General features: G+C 41.8%; 1 protein-coding gene across 13 annotated transcripts in view; it reads left to right on the forward strand.

The window, feature by feature from the left end:
• Positions 1–17408, forward strand: part of nrcama (neuronal cell adhesion molecule a) — a 55273-nt gene extending 37865 nt beyond the window's left edge. For 3 of the 13 annotated variants that reach the window (XM_047338604.1, XM_047338607.1, XM_047338606.1), the window contains 21 exons: positions 384–495; positions 689–855; positions 1021–1168; positions 1348–1472; positions 1836–1865; positions 2707–2808; positions 2999–3196; positions 3277–3347; positions 3516–3741; positions 4078–4193; positions 5387–5594; positions 5937–6059; positions 6167–6343; positions 6733–6765; positions 7323–7388; positions 8202–8324; positions 8927–9082; positions 9464–9595; positions 9685–9763; positions 11383–11394; positions 12775–17408. In XM_047338604.1, coding sequence (XP_047194560.1) covers positions 384–495; positions 689–855; positions 1021–1168; positions 1348–1472; positions 1836–1865; positions 2707–2808; positions 2999–3196; positions 3277–3347; positions 3516–3741; positions 4078–4193; positions 5387–5594; positions 5937–6059; positions 6167–6343; positions 6733–6765; positions 7323–7388; positions 8202–8324; positions 8927–9082; positions 9464–9595; positions 9685–9763; positions 11383–11394; positions 12775–13009 — 2639 coding nt within the window. In that variant the 3' untranslated portion in view covers positions 13010–17408. The remainder of the gene's footprint in view (positions 1–383; positions 496–688; positions 856–1020; positions 1169–1347; positions 1473–1835; positions 1866–2706; positions 2809–2998; positions 3197–3276; positions 3348–3515; positions 3742–4077; positions 4194–5386; positions 5595–5936; positions 6060–6166; positions 6344–6732; positions 6766–7322; positions 7389–8201; positions 8325–8926; positions 9083–9463; positions 9596–9684; positions 9764–11382; positions 11395–12774) is intronic. The other 10 variants (XM_047338605.1, XM_047338615.1, XM_047338613.1 and 7 more) reach the window with 8 other exon arrangements.
• The last annotated feature ends 4433 nt before the right edge of the window (positions 17409–21841 follow it).

The following is a 21841-nucleotide window of genomic DNA, read 5'->3' on the forward strand; positions in this document are numbered from 1 at the left end:
ACAACACAGACATCTGCAAAAAAAACATCATCATGGTTACACACGCTTGCAATTCAGGGCACATTCACACATGCAGTCACAACAAACAATACAATAGTTTTGCTCTCTATAAGCCCATATTGTCTGATAGGGTTTAACAAGGCGTGACATCCAGTTTGCCCTTATCCCTCAACGAGAGCGAGGAAAAACTACCAAAAACAAACTAGTAAAAAAAACATCAGAGAGAAGCATTAGAGATAAAAACGGTGTCTAACATAAATGGAGATCTATGTTTAAATTATCTATACATAAGAAAAAACTTTATGGTACAGTTTACGAGGCATAGTGAGCGATACTTGAGACAGAAAGTGCCGATTTGAATAATATTTGTCTTCCCCCCGCAGCTGAAGCACCAAGAGTACTCACTCCCCCCAACCGAGTGTACCAGGTCATCACCAACAACCCTGCACTACTTCACTGTTCCTGCTTTGGCTCGCCAATACCAACCATCACATGGTAAGATTGACACCCGCTCGTCCGTGACACTGAAGCCATCCTCTTTCTTTGAAAAATGTGAAGTTTTAAAACCATGTTTTTACGATGCCAAAAAACGCTATCAGTAATGTTACAGCTCAACCAGCAGGTTAGCAGAGAATGTAAGAATTTACATCTCTTTACATGGTCTGTCTCGTTTTTCGTTTCCACTCAGGTTCAAAGACAGTCAGACCAGCATTAAAAATGGCGACCCGTATGTGATCCATGAGAACGGCACACTGGAGATCCACGTGGCCCAGCCGCGAGACAGCGGGAAGTACACCTGCATTGCCACCAACAACCTGGGGATCAAGGAGAACCACGTGTTCCTGGAGGTTAAAGGTCAGATAAGGACCAATCGCATCTCAGACAATGAGATAGACAGTTCAACTCTTAGCTTGGTAAAAGTTCTGATACAGCTCCTAAAGAGAAGAGATGCTTGGTCCATATAGCCCAAAGTAAGTATGTGGTCATCAAGCCGTTTTTTTCTCTTCCTCCCCCCCCCAGTGTCAACTCGTATCCTGAAGCAGCCGGAGTACAAGGTGGTGCAGAGAGGAATGAGCGCTGTGTTCGAGTGTAAAGTCAAACACGACCCCTCCCTCATTCCCACCATGACTTGGCTCAAAGATAACGGAGAACTGCCAGATGACGAGAGGTACAACACGCCTTCACATATCTTACATTCAGCCTGTGTCTTACTAGCTGCAGACTGAGTAGAAACATTTTGAACCCGCTGCCGCCGCAAAGCCAAGTCAGATTAACTAATTTAATCATCCTGCTGGTGAATTTGATAATTGGGGTAAAATAATCTCATTTGCTGTGATGCCGTTTTAGGTTTGAGGTGGACACAGACAGTCTGACCGTCAAACATGTGACTGATGAAGACGAGGGCACCTACACCTGCATCATGAACACGACCCTGGACCGGGACTCTGCCAGTGCAATGCTGACTGTCGTCGGTAGGTTCACACGATTAATATTAGATATAGATTTTGCATGTTGATCGGACACGGTGGACGTAGAAATCATACAAGTGACTTAGGATGAATCTAGTTTATCTTTTTTTACAAAAGGTGAAAATGTACTTTCTTTTAACCCAAAAAAAACAAATCAGTCCTTTTCTCCGCTGTCCTGAAAACCTCTCTGCTCCTGCACTTCCTCTGAAACCCCTTCACATACTCGACTATAATGTTTTTCACTTATTTTAAACTCAGACTCCTAACTCTATGGATTTCCCTGCTTCTCTGCTGTTTGTATGAAATGTCTGTCACTAACTTCTAACCCTCTTCTTGAACTCTACTCTTGCTTCTCGCCGGGCACAGAGGCAACGCCTACTCCGGCTATTGTCCACGGTAAAAAAACTAAAACAAGTGTAGCATTAATTCATCTTTTTTTCCACCCTCGTCTTCAATCATAAATTCTGTTTGTGAAACCTGTGACTTCCATTTCTTTTATTTCATGCCTGTTCTCTGTAGTTTGTTTAATGTAGTATGTTCATTAAATGTGTGGTTTCAGAGTGTCTGCAGGGTCATGGTGCACGCACTCACAGGTGTTTCCACTCGACCTCCCTGAATGGCGCTCAGCCTAATTGGCCGCCAGCTCACACGTGCTCCACGTCTAACCAGCCACGAGTGATGACTCCTTAGCTTCTTCTCTTAACACTCCACATACTCCCTGCTCTGTTTTCATTTAAATATTATTAAATGGACATAACTAAGACACTAAAGGAAAAAGGAAACTAGATTTACCACACTGGTTTTTTATATTTCTACATACTTTTGTTCCAGATTCATATATAAGTTCACTGTAACCTTTACCTTTGACAACTGAAACAATCACTTTATCTTTGAGTCCAAGTGACAACTGATCAAAAGTTGAAGCAATTCCCTGAAGCAGTCTTGAGGTATAACGTGCTTTTTTTTCAAGCCACCGTGACCTTTGAAATCTAATCAATGTACCAATAAGTCCAAGGGAATTGTGCCAGATGTAATGAAATTGTAACATGAGGTCACTGTGACCTTTGACTTCCAGGCAGCAAAATCTAATCAATACATAAACTAAATTTCCTGTAGTGTGATTTTGTTGGACAAGGAAAGCTTCCTGCAAAACGTGCTCGACCTTCTGTAAAAACAGATGTAACAGGCGAGAGGATTTCAGTTCTTTTTGGTCCTGACAGTCTCATCGTGTTTGCAGAAAAACCCGACGCTCCGACCGACCTGGAACTGACCGACCAGACGGACAGAAGCGTTCAGCTCAGCTGGATCCCTGGAGATGATCACAACAGCCCCACACAGAGTAGGACATATTCATGGTCACTGCAGCATTTCAAAATACATTTGCCCGCTGCCAAACTCAAAACTGGACAAATGGATGTCAATAGTAGCTGGCATGATGGCCAAATATACTCAGACATTGAATTTAACCCATGGAAGTTATCAGAAATCTTTATTATTTTAACTCTTCAATCTTTCTTCATCTTCCGCAGAGTTTTTGATCCAATACGAGGATCTGCTCCATCAGCCGGGACTGTGGATCAACCTGACCGAGGTTGCGGGCACCGGCACAACAGCCCAGTTGAAGCTTTCCCCGTTCGTCTACTACTCTTTTAGGGTGCTGGCTCAGAACCTCGTGGGCTACAGCGGCCCCAGCCAGCCTTCGCGCCAATACAGGACCAACCCTGCAGGTAAGTGAATGTGACCACCCAGGCATTTCAACAAATGATCTAAAATAGTCAGATTGAGCTTCATTCTTCGGTTTTCACAGCTCCTGATGAAAATCCATCAGATGTTCGGGGAGTAGGAACAGAGTCTGACAACCTGGTCATCTCCTGGACAGTAAGTAATCTTAGATTTTTGTATTTAGCTGGAATATACTGGTAGCCACATGCCATCCACAGTCTTGTACCTCTGTGTCCTGCACTTTTATTCTGTCTGTAAGGATCATGTTTGCCCATATTGTGGCTGGGGTATTCAAATTTATATATACAATTTCTCCCTTTGCAGCCACTGACTGGGTTCCAGTCCAATGGGCCTGGTTTGGAGTACAAAGTGCTGTGGAGACAGAAGGACATGGACGGGGACTGGTCGTGGAAGAACGTGGCCAACATCTCCCGTTTTGTCGTGACGGGAATCCCAACCTTTGTGCCGTTTGAAATCAAAGTTCAAGCGATGAACGATTACGGCAGCGGACCTGAGCCCGAAGTGTTGATTGGGTACTCAGGAGAAGACTGTGAGTGGGACCATTGTTACTTTTCTGGTCTCCTTCAAAACACTTAGTAATCGTTGGTCAAAATAATTACTTGCAAAGTTCACAGAATCATGTAGCTGCTCTGTCAATATGAATTGACCTTTTGTTTTATACAGGCTGATGGAAAAATTCACATTTTCCCCTTTAAACCAACATTTGAATCAAGTCATTTTTAGTCGTCTAAACATTTGAATGAACAGCTTTTTCATCTAATCACTTTACAAACATTGTACGATTTTGTCATTCATTTTTCTTTCAAAGACAAATGTAGTATTGCCATTACTATCTCAAACTTTTTCTGTTTCTTTCGTTTTGCAGTGCCGCTGTCTGCTCCTGAGAGCGTGCAGGTCATGGTTCATAACAGCACGCTAGCAGAAGTGCATTGGGAGCCTGTGTCTTTCCCTTCAGTAAGAGGGAAACTACAGGGATACAAGGTATTGTTTGATTGAAGTGTGTCTGTTGTTGCCACCACACAGTAAAATGCATAAACATCTGAACTAAACATTCTCCCCTCCCAGCACATGTTTCCCCAATCAGTGTCTTTTACAGAATGAGTGCCAGCACTGCCGTTATATACCACCCACAAAATGGCTGCCACTTTATGTAATTATCCAATCAGGAGTAGACAATGGAGGCCAGCTTCCTGGGAATATCAAAATAAAAGTTCAAGGCATAAGGGGACAACACAAACTCTAACTACAACCAACAATTTACAGCCTAACAATGTGAGGAAATTAAAACAACATAAGAAAAGTCTAATTCAGCAGACTGGAGGAGTGAATGCATATATTTCAGTAAAAAGCAAGGCATAAAAACAAAATGCTTTACTTTGCCATGTCTGTCTTGTAAGTAGAGCTTCCTGAGGGGTTGACCACGTATGTGTCGACTCCTCATTGGCTAATTGATAAAGAGGGCGCCATTTTGCAGGTGAGTATAAATAGGCGGTGTTGGCACTCACCCTGTAAAATCTGTGCTGAGGGAAGCATGTTGGAAATTGGGGAAAGTTTTCAGTTCTTTGTTGGTGCTTTTGAGTGGGGGTATTTAGATGCATGACCAGTTGTGTGTGTGTGTGTGTGTCTTTGTGTGCAGAGGGGTGTATCATCAAGCAAGATTAAGTTAAACAAGGTTTCATCCAATATATCGGTTTTATTTTCACGGAGTTTTGTGCATGAACTGTTTTTAAATAAATGTGACCTAAGTTTCCAGTCAAAATATTATCTCTCCTGAAGCCTGGTCCCTGACAAGACTTACACCAGCAACTGAAGAAAGAAGACAATGAGTCGTGATAAGAATAATACTAGGAAATTCAGAGGGAAATAGTTTATTATTAGGTATAACCCAAAGTTTTAGCCTCATTGTGGAAACAATTTTATTTTATTATACTATCTCAGTGTAAAGTGATCTGCGCTTGTTCATATCTGTATTTTGAAGATGAGATAAGATTACACTCAGCCAAACTGTCATATACGTTCTATGTTTACTGTCATATCAGCGTGAAATTATCAGGCTCACTCAATTCCGGCTTTTAAACACCCGTATGATGAGCCCTCTGCATCTGTGTGTTACTATGTCTGTGAGATGAGAGAAAACATGTCAGCGTGTCAACACCACCCTGTGTCCGCTCCAGGTGTACTATCATCGTGAGCGCGGCTTGCATGAGACAGAGAAGATGACGGATGAGGAGGAGCAGGCTTTGACGTTCAGCGGGAACCGTAGCGAGGGCCGTCTGCCGGGCCTGCAGCCTTACAGCCTCTACATACTCTTCATCAGGGTCGTTAATAGCAGAGGAGAGGGGCCTCAGAGTCCAAGCAAGACGTTTGAGACACCCGAGGGAGGTGTGTATGTCTGGAGTTGACTGACATGGTTGGTGGATTGATGGTTTTCTTGTCTTCCCTGTTTGGGGAAAGTTTCCGGAAATATGAGGGAAAGCAGAATTTGTTTTAATACAATGTGATATAGAAACTACCAGATATTTTGGCTTGGGGGGCTGGCAATAAAAGTTCTGGAAAATGTCCAGAGCAACCGACTCAGACATTTGTGTTCTTTCAAGCAGCCCCTCTGGAAGATTTCAGGAAAATGTCTGAACTTCAGTGCATATGTGAAAGCAGCTTTAAAGATTTCTTATGAAGGGCCATTTTGGAAACAGACCCTGACTTGGCTCTGGTTTTTGTTTTCAGTCCCAGATCCTCCTTCTTTTCTGAGAATCCTGAACCACAGTCTGGACTCTCTCACCCTGGAGTGGGGCCCACCAATGAACAATAACGGACGCCTCGCTGGATTTACACTGAAGTACCAACCAGGTAGTTTAACCAACTGCAGGCGCACAACCTGTACACTGCAACAGTATTATGCACAGCTTGCTGAAAAGAAAATGAAATATTGTGCATTCCTAACTCTGTCTGTGCAGTCAACACCACCAATGAACTGGGACCAGTCAAGATCATGACGTTCCTGGCCAACGAGACCACGATCACCCTGAGCAGCCTGAACTCCAGCATGCTCTACAAGTTTTACTTAAGTGCAAAGACAATCAAAGGCTCTAGCCACTTCATCACAAAAGAAGCCTTCACAGTCATGGACACAGGTGAGTCTTGTGTACATAAACATACAGTTAAAGCATTAAGCTTCATGCGCAGCAAACCACAAGCACAATGTACCATAATCAAATGGTGGCAACGCTGGCTGTTATCTCTGAGCTATCAAATGTTGTTTCACCTTGAAACATGGTCAGAGGTCTGGGTTTCTAAACCTGGACCATAGCAGTATGACATTATTCTGCTCATAACTGAATTTGAGATTCCCACCCTTACCGCCATGAGGAAAATGGCAGCCGTGTGAATATAGGTCAATAGGAAGAAAAGGTCAAAGTCACATATCAGCAACCAAAACACAGAGTGCAGTGGTGAGAATGACAGTGCCCTGACCGATATGAAGGACTCACTGAATCTCTATCTCTTTCTCTTTTCTCTGAAGCTCATACTCAGCCCCCTGTAGAATCGGGCAAAGGTAACCCAGGTTTGCCACTGGAAGACCCTGCATGCTAATTATATATTTACATCATATATAATTAGCCTAGCATGGATATTAGCATTTATCCTACTTTTTCCTGCATGTTACGGGTTAGCATGTTTGCACACTCCCGACGAGTAGACTTCCATGGCATTTGCAAGCAGCTAAGCTTGTGTCCTATTCAGATGGAATAGGCTGTAGCATAGGCTAAAACTTAGGATGCTTGTGCATTAGAATTAGCTGATTTGTTTTTATTAGACCCCTACCTCGATGCTTGTGAATGCGTTTATGTGGAACTAACACATTTTATTTACCCCCTGATGCTATAAACTGAAGAACTGTGCATATAAGTTAAAGTAGAGTTTGGTTTGAACCAAATAATAAGCATGCTGCAGTGATGTGATGTATTTTTTTGGGGCCCAGCTCCTATTGTGCTTGAAACTTCAGCATGTCGGCAGCACATGTCTATGTCAACAACAGCTCTTCTGCTCTTGACTTTGTGTTGGCTAATGTTGGTGTGTATCCTGTCTCACTCTTTTCCGTGTTCTTTTCAGGCCCCACAGAGCCCCCCCACCCAACTATCCCCATCACTCAGTCTCTGCCTCCCCCGTTTCACAAGGGTACAAGCAACTACTGCGCCTCCTTAGATATCAGCCTTTCGAGCTAAGTGCTGCAAAAATGATCCACCTCAGCAAATGTTTCATAAGAAAGAGAAACAGAAAAAAATTGTGTCTCTCTCTGGAACTGTCTTTAATAACAGTGATATTGTAGTGTTTGCCGAGATGGACAATTTTGTTGCAACTATACCTTTTTACTTACCTGTTGTACGTTATGGCGAAATCTCAGGGCATTTTCACACCTGAAAATCCGGACCAAGGTTCATGTCTGAATTACATTTTTTACATTTGATCTGGTTAGTTTTGGTTTGACGTAATTTAGGGACTTTTGTCTGACATTTGTACATCTTGTCATCACCTACGTGGGCTGCGTCTACCTTACCTTGACATTGATTAGATAGATGAGCGTGAATGAGACCACCTCTTTTGGTCGGACTAAAGTTTGGTCCGTTGGTAGGTGTGTGAAAGCGCCCTAAGACCATAATGGTTATGTGTAACAAACTATACTTTTTCTCGTTCTATCATTGATAAAACAAACTTTAAGGTCATTTGATAGTTCTTGACTTAAATTTGGCTGCTACACTATGAATTTGTGGTTTAATGGGAAAGACTGGTTTCCAGGCATTATTGTTTGAAGTCTATTTTAAACAAAACACTGAAAAAAAAATTTGATTTCTAATTTGACATATTTTGTCTCTCTAGCAATGTTTGAAAGGTTATATTCCACATTAGTATTTTGAAAAACCAAATAACTTAATAAAATGGTACAATTTGCATTTTGAACAAATGCATTTTCTTTCTCTCTTGTGTGCTCAGCGCCTCCTGTAGGCCCTGCGTTTGGCAATGTTAACACGTCTGTATCGGAGGATGGGGCGGCGATCAGTTGGGAATACTTTGGACACCATAAGAATGTATTTGTGGAATATATGGTAGAAAACAGTAAGGCTTCACTTTGTATTTACAGTCTCCACACTTGAGCCTTAATCGAAGTGATTAGAAGAGCGCGTTACCTCCGCCAAGGTCCAACATTCGCCATTTAAATTCACAGCATTGGCCAAATAATACACACTCATAAATTACATCAAGATGCATGAATTATTCCCTTTGAAATTGGTGAAGATGTCAAAAAGACAAGAAGGTGATGAATAAAAAATTCCTGGATCTGAGCAAAAATGTAACATGTTCTTTCTTGGCTGATGTCCCATCCTTCCAGCAAGTTTTTGTGCAATTCTGCTGACAATCTCTTTATGATAAAGAAAGTGATAAAAAAATCCTGAATCAGCTTCTTTGTTTGGATCCAGCCTATAATAACATTTCCTTCTTGACCCATATTCTATTCTTAAAGTTTTGTGGCAATCTGTTAAGTAGTTTTTGCATAATCTTGCTGAAAATCAAACAAACAGACGGGGGCGAAATAGTAACCTCCTTGGCGGAGGTAACAATGATTTATCCTTCAAAATTACCAGTTAGAATATTGTAATTCAAATAATGTTCTTTTTTCCCTGAATTTCAATCTTCCCCAACCGACACTCCACTTCTAGGCAAAGACGACTGGGAAAAGGAGTTGGTAAACAGTTCACACTCTCATATGATAAAAGGTTTAAAGCCCGGGACGTCCTATAGGGTGCGTGTGGTCGCTAGAGACCCGGCTGACCCGACGGTCCACAGCACAGACGAAGTGTTGGTTACGGTTCCAGGTGAGGTGGCATGCCTCAGGATGGATCGTCCTTGTGCTTAATTATTATTTTTATTTTTTTTGCCTGACTGTCATCACAATAATAAATTACAGCGTGAAAGTTGGCATCAAGTTGTGATGCATGTCGCTTAAAGTCATCGCTAAAAAGTCCATTCATTTTTACTGTCGTGCCTTTTTCTTTTTCTCTTTTTTGCCATGTTTTGGGTGCCTGATCGATCATTGCAGATTAACCCATTTTTAAAATTCCATTTCAGTGTTTACAGCCTCTGTTAATCTCAGCATGAAGAAAAACAGACTCCACCACTTAACCATCCTGGATTTCAGTTTGACCAGGCAGTTGCGCTCACCCTGTTCATCTCTGTCTCTTTCCGTGCCCGTGCAGCCGTGCCCAGCCGACAGGTCGACATCGCCACCCAGGGCTGGTTTATTGGACTCATGTGTGCCATCGCCCTCCTCATCTTGGTCCTCCTCATTGTGTGCTTCATCAAGAGGAACAAAGGTGGCAAATATCCAGGTAATGCACATATTGGTATGAACTGTAATTTCAAGCCTTTTTTGACCCGGATGTGTGAGAAGAAAAAGAAAATAAACTGTTATTTACAGTGAAAGAGAAAGAAGACGCTCACCAAGACCCTGAGATACAACCTATGAAGGAGGACGATGGGACATTTGGAGAATACAGGTGAGAGAGAAAACCATAGCGTTCTTCCAGCGTAGAAGTCCCAACAAAAGGCTTAAAGCATAGAGTTCAATCAGGAAGGACTTGAGAGAAAGTGATGATGTCGCTTGCGATGTCCACATGGTTGAAACACCCTGATATGCAGCTGTTACAACTATGGCAGCTGAGAAGGCTTTTCCTGGTGTATTTGTGGAAGAACTCTCGGAGGTAGATGACATGGCTTAAATACGTGCGGAACACTTCAAAATTTGCTAAATGTAGGTCTGTCATGGCAAAGAAATAAGTTCATTTAATTAAATAACCTAATTGTAAAATACTTGAACATGTCTTCTTACATCTTCAATTGATGCAGCAGCAACTGCCAACTTTCAAATCCATAGTGTACACTGCCTTTTTGATACAGTGAGGTTTATATACACGTCGCTGCTGATTGGGAAACACCTTTGCAACATCCACCAAATAAGAGAAAACCGTAGCAAAACATTGCAAAACACTTTGAGCTTAACCCCAGATTTATAGTTTGAAGGCAAAAGCTGATTGGTTGACTGTAACATCCAGCTGGTCTGAAGAATCAATGGGTCATAGAGAGTCCTCCTGATTGAACTTGCGCCAAGCTTCATTCCTGAGTAAGATTAATTGTCCTTTTTCTTCATTCATTGTGCCCTGACGTGACCGTTTGTATGTAGAACAATTGACCAGGCCGCAGAGACACAATCCCCAACAGACTCCATTACCATAGAGGCAAGGCCAAATCCACACCATTCTGTGCTGATCCTTAATTATCACCAACTCACATTGTAAACAAGCCGATCTAATCAACAATAACATGTCAAATTCAACAAGTAATCGCATCTCTTTCACTCTATCCTAACTTAAAACAGGTGGAAGGAAACTTTCATTAAGTTTTTCGTATTTCATCACATTTGAATAGTTCAATTGCTGTCGTGTATTTTTATTTTTATATATTTTTGGAGCTATTAATATTAGAGCCCGGCCAAGCCCCTCTGCCAAGGCCCAACACTTTATTTGGATCTGCGCCAAATTGCACACATTCATAAGTCAGCTACACATGGCAGATTTATTTCATCAAGATCCATGAATTATTCTCTGAGAAATCAAAAAAAGGTTATCAGCCAAGTACTTTTTGCATAATCTTGCTCACAAACCAACATTAAACGTACGGGGTGAAAACCTAATGTCCTTGGCAGAGGTAACAATTAAGAAAACATGAACATTTATGTTTCCATTTTCAAAAATGTAAATAAAAGTGTGCTTATTTTCCTAATTCAAGTTCTGTATATGTATCTTATTTGTATATAGTGGTCAATGGTGTTTGATGATATCCTTACGAATCCAATTATCCAATTCTTATATATATTGGCAATATATCGTTATTTATATTTTTTTACTCTGCTAATATCTGTATTGGCGTCAGCACCCAAAAATCTATATTGGTCGGGCTCTCATTAATATGAATGTCATTGTGCTATTAATGTCTCTGTATGCATGCTATCCGTATAGAATTGTGCACTCATTGTCTGTGTCTATGAAAAGCTTTTTGGCTCATGAATTGCTTTTCATGTGTCCCTCCATTTTTATCCTTTGTGTTTTTTGGGGTTTAGGTCAATGGAGAGGTAAGACGAGATGCGGTAAAACAAGCATGCAATTCACGTAACCTTCTAAAACGAGAGATACGAATGTAACTATGGTTCTATGAATGCTGGATGACTGCCAGGCAGCGGTGCTTTTGCACTGGATATCTCCGTCTCGCATTTGTGTGGGCCGCACATCTGTTTTGACAGAGGTTTGCCTGTCTTACAGGCCTTATAGCAAACACAGCAGCACTGTCGCTCCCTCCGGCACCTTGGATAAACCTGGCGTACCGAATGCTGTCAGATAGGATTATATACTGGGGCGTGCGGCCAACGTGGCCACAGGTGACTTTGTTGGTATAACTACTCGACCTGCACGTTTGCGAGATGGAGATATCTAGTGCGAAAGCACCGCTGTCTTGCGCTCAGGAAGAACAAAAGTAGAACATCTTTTTGTGCCTATAAAGCAAGGAGTGTGCACATTAACATACCTGGTTTACTGTGTCATCATGTTATCGTCATTAAAACAAGTAAATTACATTTAACTATATTCGCCCCCCCCACCCGGCTTCCTTCATTTAATCTCTTGAATCATTTCATCACCGTTTATTTTAAATGCAAAGAGTTGAACTGTGCTGTATGATCCTGACTGTAGAGCTTGCATACTGGAGTACTGAGTAGATGAGTAAAACAGGATTGAAATGGTTCCAGTTGCATTTTTGATGACTGCATGTAAACTTAAAGCACTGTAGTACTGCAAAGGACTGAGCGGTACACGTTTGCAAAATCTCTTTAGCAGTGGTCACTAACCCTGAATCTCTCAACCTCAGCACCCGGGCTTCCACAACTACAGCACTAACACTGTAGTCATACACACAGGCTGTGTAGCTGAGCTGCTCCACTGTACACTACCGTGAAGTATAATCTGCCAGGCTAATCTTTGTCATTGTACCTCATGAGAAACCTTCCATTAGCAGAGGGAACATTGAGTGCTTGTGTATATTTTTGTTCATTTGCTTTGCACCTGAGCAAAACTAAACTGTCCGCAGAAGACGTCGTAAAACATACTGCTAGCTCTTCGCTTTGGACAGTATGTGTGACAGCGTACAGTTGTGCAGTGGAAAGCCAAATTGCTAATGCTTAAATGAGGCCATGTCTACAGTACTGCAGATATTTTACTCTCTGTCTACATGAGAACACAAAAATGACTTAACAACGCTCAAACAAGCATGCCAGGCCGGTAGATGGCGATAAAGTCTACATCGACGATCCGTCGAAAATGCAGAGGAACAAGTTTGTAATTCAAAATATCTGCATTAGCTCGGACAGGGTGTAAGAGGTTTCTGACCACTGCAGAACAAACACCATAAATAATTTTCTCAACAACCTTCACTCCAACCTTTTCTCCTACCCCTTTTCTAGTGACACAGAGGACCACAAGCCGCTGAAGGGCAGCCGGACGCCGTCCAACGGGACGGTGCGCCGTGACGAGAGCGACGACAGCCTGGTGGACTACGGGGAGGGCGGGGACGGACAGTTCAACGAGGACGGCTCCTTCATCGGCCAATACAGCGGCAAGAAAGAGAAAGACACGCACGAAGGCAACGAGAGCTCAGAGGCACCTTCGCCCGTCAACGCCATGAACTCGTTTGTCTAAGGGAGGGGCCCCCTCCTGATTGCGACAGTTGCTGCTGCCGCTCCTTGTCACCCTGGCAAATGTAACCATTCCAGTGGTGACAGTTGCTAAGGTGACGGTCGTGGTGGAATTATTACAATGCTGACCCGCCCTCATCTCCACACCTGCCAATCCCTGTCACACTGTGACATCCTCCGATCAACACACACTCAGCAGAGACCAACACCACATCCCCCATGACCACTGGAGGACGGCATGAAGCGAGGGATGTGAGGAAAACAAGAAGAGGAGGAGAGAGGAAGCAATATGGAAAAGCAGAAGGAATGTACAAGAAAGAGAATTACCACTCAGACTGAGCAGGAGTGTGGCCAAGTGTGTCTGTGTGTGGTAGTGCCATTTAATCTCCTTTCCAAACACACTTAACTTGATAAATCCAAATATATATTTAATCAAATTTGCCACAGACACGAAAATATGCATCGACTCACATTCACAAACATCTGCATGGCAGCATTTTAACCTCGTCCTGTCACTTGATGCACTTGTTGACTGTGTATAACGATAAACGGCATGACTGCTCCCCTAAAGTGAGACCAAAGTGTCTCGATCGCCATCTGGTGGCCGGCTGCAGAATATGTCATAAACCCCGCCTCCTCCACGTTAGTGGATGGGACATGAGCAAAACAAAAAATTTGAAGTACACGTCAAATACATTTTTTTCAAAGATGGATCTCTCATTTTAGGTAGTTCTTATCACACTGATGTTTGTCCAAGCTTTCGTTTTCACAAGTTATTTTATGCTATAAAAGACTGACTCGCAACAGGTCGAGCGCATGGATCAGTGGGACCTTGCGACTCAAGGTCCATTCCGTAATCCTAAATCGGGATATCCAGGTTTCATTTCTGGATTATGGGAGGAGGCGGGGATGAGTAAAATACAGTTGATGGTGCAAACCTACTAGTGACAGGATTTTCTTTTTCAGTCAAAGTGTTAATGGCATCTGATATACAGAGAATTACTGGCAGCGGTGTCTTTGTGGACACTACATCTCGCAGTAGAAGCTAGAATGTCTTTTTGAGACAGATGAACTGTTTGTACATATGTAATTGACTAAGAAAAAGGTATATTTCCAGGTCAGGGATGTCCATTTGCAGTCATTGGAAAGCTGTTTAGAAACACTTTGAACTCAGTCGGGTCACTCCTCACACCAGCCAGCCACAACTCTCACACTGATTTGACCTTTTTATCCTCGTGATTTCTCAAGATTGCTCTTTTTGCTTTTCTTCTCACCAAACCTACGTTTCTTGTTAGCCAGCTCTAATGGAACAACAACGCAGGTGCGGTTTATTCAGTATCGTCAAGTGCTTCCACCCCTGAATCCTGGCCACTGTGTAAGCCTGGGTTTAAGGCAATCACGGTATTGTCCAAAACTGCTGTCCCAGCATTGTCTCCGATAGCATCTCTTCTACCATATCTGATACATGCACTGGCAGAAAAAAGAGAAAAGCTTATTGCATGTAGAGGTTCACTGAGAGTACACATGGTAGTTTCCAAGTATTTAGATGTTGATGATCAAGAACCTGTTAGCATGGTTTCTAGTGCCTTTGTAGAGAACAATGACTTGGATCCATAGCTATACCCCTCTTCATGCACAGTCCATGAACGCAACACATAGAAAAATACCACCCCACTTTACTGAAATGGCCGTTGCAGAGTATTCAAAGCTCCACATTATTAAGGATAATTTATGCTCAACGTTAGATACAGATACGGACAGAGCTTTCTGTTACCCGTTAATTTTGTCCATATTTGTGCACGTCTTCTGAAAGCTTATGGAGACGGAGGAAACAGACAAATTGGAGCAGTAACACCAGAAATCGTCGGGGGTGTAGCCAGTAGTTCAAGCGAGATGGCCATAGGACATGAGGAAGTATGTGGAATGCATATCTTGCACACCATTCATCTGATTGGCTTCGCATTTGGCATGTCTATTGTAAATTGCCCATAGCGGACTGAGACACAGAAGGGTTGACCTACGACAGAGGCTGATCTCCGTCATGGCAACAACATTCACTGAATCATTTCCTCTTTGGCAATTTGTCTACAAAGCAAAAGCACAACGTTTGTTTTGTTGCTGCAATGCTTAATACTGAGCTGAATTATAGAGCTGTTATTTTGGAATGTTGTGAAAAAGCTAATTCAGTTTCATTTTATGAAAAACAGACTATAAAATCCTAATTGCAGATAAACCTGGTAGGATGAACCGATCATTCTGCACCGTAGACTGTGCACACAAACAATAAAAAGTGTCAGCATATTGTAAAACTGTTTGAGGACGACTCTGTAATGACGAGGAACAATTCTGAAGTAGAATCTGGAGCATTAACACAGGACAAGCTAATAGGCAGATTTAGAACGGGCACTGCACTAGTTTCAGCAACAATGCTACTTCACCAAGGCCCAGGTACAAACTCTCTTAAGAGGTACATTATCGCAACCTCCTCCATCTTTTCTTGTCGGAAACTCTTGCCTCTGGGCTGCCCTCTAGTGGCTGTATTGCTTTAACAACCATGCCAACGTAAAGGACGCATGGAAGTAGGCCTACGTGGGCAGTGATGGCTACATCTCTTGTTGTATGTAAAGGCAGCATAAGTAAGCCTTAAGGGAATATTCAATTTAAAGCCCTTTATTGTGAGCAGTATAGCCTCTTTGAGTCTTATTATGGGGTCCAGGGTGCGTAAACAGAGCTGAAACTGATCTAACTGAAGAATTATTGATAACATCTTTTTTCACAGGTACTTCTGAGGAACAATTTTCAACTAAAGGTTGTAATGGTCTCGTTGACAATCATGTTAGCCAGCATTTGTCAGCCCATTTGCAAAGCGCCCAACTCATACTTACAATGAAGAATTAAAGACGGAGCAAATGTGCCGAATATTAAAATGCAGGTAGCCTGAGGTCACATCACGGACACCGAATGAGATGCCATCACGCATTAATTTCAAACATTCTCCTTTCAAACCCATTCACCTTAAGGAGGATGTGCAGCTGTGCTCAGCACCACTGCCAACGCACTCACCAGGTAACTGCCAATGGGAACCAGACTCAACTTTCTGGTACAGACTACTATAAAAAACAAAAAAATGGGACTCACTGTCACTGGTTGCACTTAGAGAAGAAGGGGTTGGGAAAATGAATTAATGAATGTGGAAACAAGTGTATCTGTTTATGTGAATGAAAATATTGCTTGTTTCACTTCAAATGGTAGACACACTGGTGACTTTGGTTTATGCATTTAACCTTATATCTGTGTATGTCGTCACGATCCGAGCGCAGCACTCAGTGAGTTTTATATTACTGTAAAAGAACGAAGCTTGTGTGTGAATGTTTGGGTGAGCGAGTGTGTGTGTGGGTGTGTGTGTGTGTGTGTGTGTGTGCAGCACATGCATGCTACTATGTTAAAGCGTGCGTCATTATAATATTGATTTCTCATCCCATGAATAATTCTGACACGAGACGAGCAGTCTGTGCCCACTCAACAGGAGACACAAGACTCCCCCCGCCCCCGAGAACATTTCCATGTCTTCATTTTATCATAACTTGCATCAAGTTTTTTGGTTGCAACGTGTCAGCTTTCCACATGTAGATATTTCTGTTGTATTCTGTAAACAATGGCTTGAATTGAGCATAGATGTGTTGAGGTCAGAGGTGAGAGCTTGGCCTCATGCATTAGGGATAAGGGAGGGTGAAAAATGGTTTTGTGTGACATGAGACCACTTACAGTTTTCACTCTTTTTCTTTCTTTTATTTGCCGTGAAATTTTACTATTTATTTCTTCTTTTTAAACTTGTCAGGTGAATTTGCTCATTGTTTAGCTGTTCAGGTATCAAAAGGAGATTATTTAACTTGTGACTGAGCTCTCGTGACACCTGTCTCGTTTCTGTCTCTGACCGTTCATGCACCTTTTCTGTATTTTTTTCTTCTAAAAAAAAAAAAAAAGGCACACACTTAAACAGGATTTATCATTTCAAACTAATTCCTGCATCTAATTTAGGACAACATCCAGTGTGTGGAAGCAGAATGTTGGAAAGCTGTCGTCTTAAATTAGACGTCTCCTGAAACTGACACATCCTTTGTTAAGAGTGTACAAAAAAAACACAAGTGTAATTTGGAGCATTCTGAGCCGGCATGGACAGATAATCATACTGACACAACAGGGTGTGAATAGTGACTGAACATGCAGTAGGATATACAGTATATGATATGGTATAATATGACATTCTGGTTAATGTTGAAGCTACATGAAAAGCATGAAAGGCTGTTAAAATGGTTTACTCTACAGTATAATATTGCAAAATATTTTGTATTTTAAATGAAGTAAAAAAAAAAAGAAATAAATGTTGGTTTCAGGATTTCAAACCGGGCCCTGTTTTCCTTCATGACCGTGCAAGCAGTGCTACATGCTAGTGTGTAACTCCACGTAGTGTGTTAAATGAGGATGATGTATATATGTATGAGAGAGATCTCAAAGCAGTTTGACTACAAAGCAAAAGCACGGTGTTCCTTTTGTTGCTGCACTGCTGTACTTACAGAGCTTATATCTTTAAAGTTTATAAGTTGTGAGCCTGGGTCTGCAATGTATGAAAAACTAACATCCGGTGAACTTATTTATAAGCCACACAAAAAAAGAACCTTCAGTTTCATTTAATGAAAACATTGACTTGAAAATTGGTGGAAAAATACATTACAGATAAACCAGGTGGGATGATCACAAAGTTTTCTAACTTGGCTAAGCTAGCAGACATTAGCACGTACGAGGGTCCGTGAACACACCTCGTGGAAGATATCAGCGACTTTTATGATAAAAACTTGGTGTAAATGACCTTCTTCTTCTTTGTTCACTTTATTGGCAGGTGGCAGAGTCTCACTCATTCTAGACTAAAGAGCCTTTGAAAGGGATAAAGTGTCTAGAGCGGCTTTCTGATACAAACCGAACAAATAGTTGCCACCCGCCAATAAACCAAACTAAGAATAAGAAGAAACACAGCTTATATCACTGCACAGGACTCGATCCTTATAACAAGTTGACAGTACACCAGTACTCGCAACATTCAGTGGTATACACAAGTACATAAATGAAACAATGTTTTTCTGGCGTAAAAATAAAAGTCCCCAGGGGTTCGAGAACAACACGACGCCTCTCGAGGACGGCAATATAAGAGAGGGAGGACTAAGCAGAGAGCATCAACATGTCATGTTGGATAGCCAAATGCAGGACTTGCAGAAAGAGTATACACAGCTGAAAAAGGACATGAAAAAAGACATGGATTTGAACCAGGGTCTGAAATATCAAGTGGACAGGTTGCACAAGCAACTCCAGGATCAAATAGTTGTGGAGGAGAAAAAAGGAATGCTGAAAGGGATTGGGAAATCTAAGAATATAGATCACTGAAAAAAAAAAAAGCTCTGAACAGTAAAAATGATTTGCTGTCTCACAAGGTTGCTCATCTCCGTATTACACTCTTGCAAGAAAACCTGGACAAGCACAGCGACAAGGCACAGAGGCTCAACCGTGCTCTGCTGTCGAAGATCACTCAACTCCAAAAAGAATATCGGGTTTGGGCCAAAAAAGTAGACGATGCACCAAGGATTAGGGCCGAATTTGCAGCAGTAAAAGCTAAGTATTTGGCCATGTGCCAAATGCGTTTACAACTCAAACACACATTAATTAAAAAGAGAGAAGAATATGCACGTTTGGAATAATCGCTCAATGCTTATAAGATTCAAGATGATGCTGCTGCCACTGACACCAATATCACCAGCATCCAGGAGCTTGAGAATATGATCAGAGAGAAAAGGTTTCGAGAGATGGCTATGCGTACACTCTATCAGGCTAAAAACAGCACTGTCCGTAAGAATGTTTCTCCACAACACAATTTAGAAGCTTCGCAAAGACCTTAAACATTTCAAACGTGTGAAGGGCAGACATGAAGCCATCAGAGCAGAGAAAGACGAGGCATGTAAAAAAAACTCTGTCCTCACAAGAGAAGTTCATGGACTAACCTACAAGCTTACAAAAAGGCAGTTAAGGCCGAGAAAGATAACCTGCAACAGCTCAAGTGGGGAAAGATGGAGGTAACTGTCCTGCCAAAAGGGTATGAAAAATGGGCCAGGAAGAGACAAGCTGGACCAATCCAAGACCCGTTTGACCTCACTATGCTAAAGAGAGTTGCAGAGATATTGTAGCTTCTTTGCTCCCTCCTTTTTTCAACTGCGTATAATTTTTATGTCATGAAAAATTGCACTTTCTCTTCTTTTTGTTGTCTTCACTGTGCTCACTTCCTGCTGTACTTCATAAAGGCTCTGCCATTCTTGAATAAAGTTTCTATCTATAGAAATCTATAGAGTCTCAAATATGTCATGAACTAAATCTTTCCTACTGTTAGATGAAAATGGCTGTAATGACAATAATGCTGACCATGAATCTGTGAACAAAACAACCTTAATTTGTAACTCTTCTATCCACTGTAGTGCTGATGCAATTGCTACCATCTCTACTGTGTAAACTGATAGATGGTCTCAGGTGAAGCTTCCTATGCAGAATATAACACGTCAGTTGAATAACTATATTAAGGACTAACTAAGGGGAAATGCAGGTCATGGTGCTGACTCAGTATCTACACGAATTAAAGGTTTGAGGAGAATCATTACCATTAAATCCTTTTTTAAAAAAAAATCTTTATCCCACATCAATGGTTTAGTTTTAGGGATGGCAATGTAGCTTTCCATCAGTGTATCAGTCTGTTGGTTGGTCCACTACTTTCATGTAGATAGATGTTATGTAGTGATCCCAAACTGGGAAATTCCTGTTACAGCAGCAAGAAATCATGCACATAAAATCTGTGGAAAACCACATTACAGATAAACCAGGTGGGATGATCACAAAGTTTTCTAACTTGGCTAGGCTAGCGGATATTAGCACGTACGAGGGTCCGTGAACACACCTCGTGGAAGATATCAGCGACTTTTATGATAAAAACTTGGTGTAAATGACCTTGTTTCAAGTCAAATTTGAATGTCGGGGCTTGCGGACACTTGGATGACACCACATGATCAGTATGGAGGCATGTTATGTCTTTTTTTTAATGTTTTATGTCTTCTGAAGAAGGACTCACCATTGACTTCAATAGTATTGTATTCTGTTGCAACAATGTTTACACCCCTTCAACTCCAAAAGTGTTTTGTTTACTCAAGCAGTTCAACCATCTCTCCATCGGCATAGTGGTGAGTAGATAATGAGTGCATTTTCATTTTTCAGTGAACTATCCCTTTTACACCACATATGTCAAAGAGGTAGTTCATTCAACTGATCTGAATCAGCTGTTTGTGCTCAACTACACTCCCAGAAGCACTGATAACAGAGAAACCAGCTCTCAAAGGTACCTCTCAAAGACTGCACTGAAGACACTTCAAAGACATTTGCTTTGATCATGTGAAAAGTCTAATTCTTTGTTCACTTTATTGTCAGATGGCAGAGTGTCACCCATTCTAGACTAAAGAGCCTTTAAAAGGGCTAAAACTCCAAACCGAACAAATAGGAAGAAGAAAACATATTAAACCTGGTATTGCACCTTGACATTGTCCTATATCACTGCACAGGACTCTGCTCGATCATTATAACAAGTTGACAGTACAGCAATACTCGCAACGTTCAGTGGTATACACAAGTACATAAATGAAACAATGTTTTTCTGGCGTAGAAATAAAAGTCCCCGGGGGTTCAAGAACAACACAACGCCTCTCGAGGACGGCAATTTAAGAGAGGGGGGACTAAGCAGAGAACATCAACATGTCTTGTTGGATAGCCAAATGCAGGACTTGCAGAAAGAGTATACACAGCTGAAAAATGACAGAAAAAAAGACATGGATTTGAACCAGGACCTGATATATCAAGTGGACAGGTTGCACAAGCAACTCCAGGATCCAATCGTCTTGGAGGAGAAAAAAAGGAAGGCTAAAAGTGATCGGGAAATCCTAATCCAAAGAAACGATTTGCTCCTTAAACAACTTATGGCGCTACGAATGCAAGAACGTTTTCAAAAATCTATTGAGGATGAATATAAATCACTGAAAAGAGAAAACGAAGCTCTGAGCTGTGAAAATTATAGGCTGACCGACAAGGCTTGTCTCCTCCATCATAGACTCTTGCATGGTAAGATTGACATGAAGCTCACAGAGGCATTCAGGGAAAACAGTGCTCTCAGGTCGAACATCACCACCATCCGACAAAAGATTCAAATTTTGACCGAAAAAATAAACGATGCTCCAAGGATTAGGTCCGAATATGAAGCACTAAAAGCTGAGAATATGGCCATGAACCACACGCGTTTCCAGCTTCAACGCACATATGTTAAAAAGAGAGAAGAATATGCACATTTGGCAAATTCGCTCAATGCTTATAATGAGCTTCAAGATAATGCTGCTGCCACGAACGCCAATGTCACCAGCCTCACAAAGGAAATCCAGGAGCTTGAGAACAAGATCAGAGAGGCAAACGTCATGAGGGATGACTATGAGCGACCAGCAGGCCACAAAGAGCACTCTCCGTGAGAATTTGATTCTCCAGGACAAAATTCAGGAGCTTCGCAAAGACCTTCAACATTTCGAAGGTGTGAAGGGCAGACATGAAGCCATCAGAGCAGAGAAAGACGAGGCATGTCAAAAAAAACTCTGTCCTCACAAGAAAAGTTCATGGACTAACCCACAAGCTTACAAAAGAGGCGGTTAAGGCCGAGAAACTTAACCTGCAACCACTCAAGTGGGGAAAGATGGAGGTAAATGTCCTGCCAAAA

This window comes from Hippoglossus stenolepis, chromosome 22 (genome assembly GCF_022539355.2).
Source record: "Hippoglossus stenolepis isolate QCI-W04-F060 chromosome 22, HSTE1.2, whole genome shotgun sequence".
NCBI lineage: Eukaryota > Metazoa > Chordata > Actinopteri > Pleuronectiformes > Pleuronectidae > Hippoglossus > Hippoglossus stenolepis.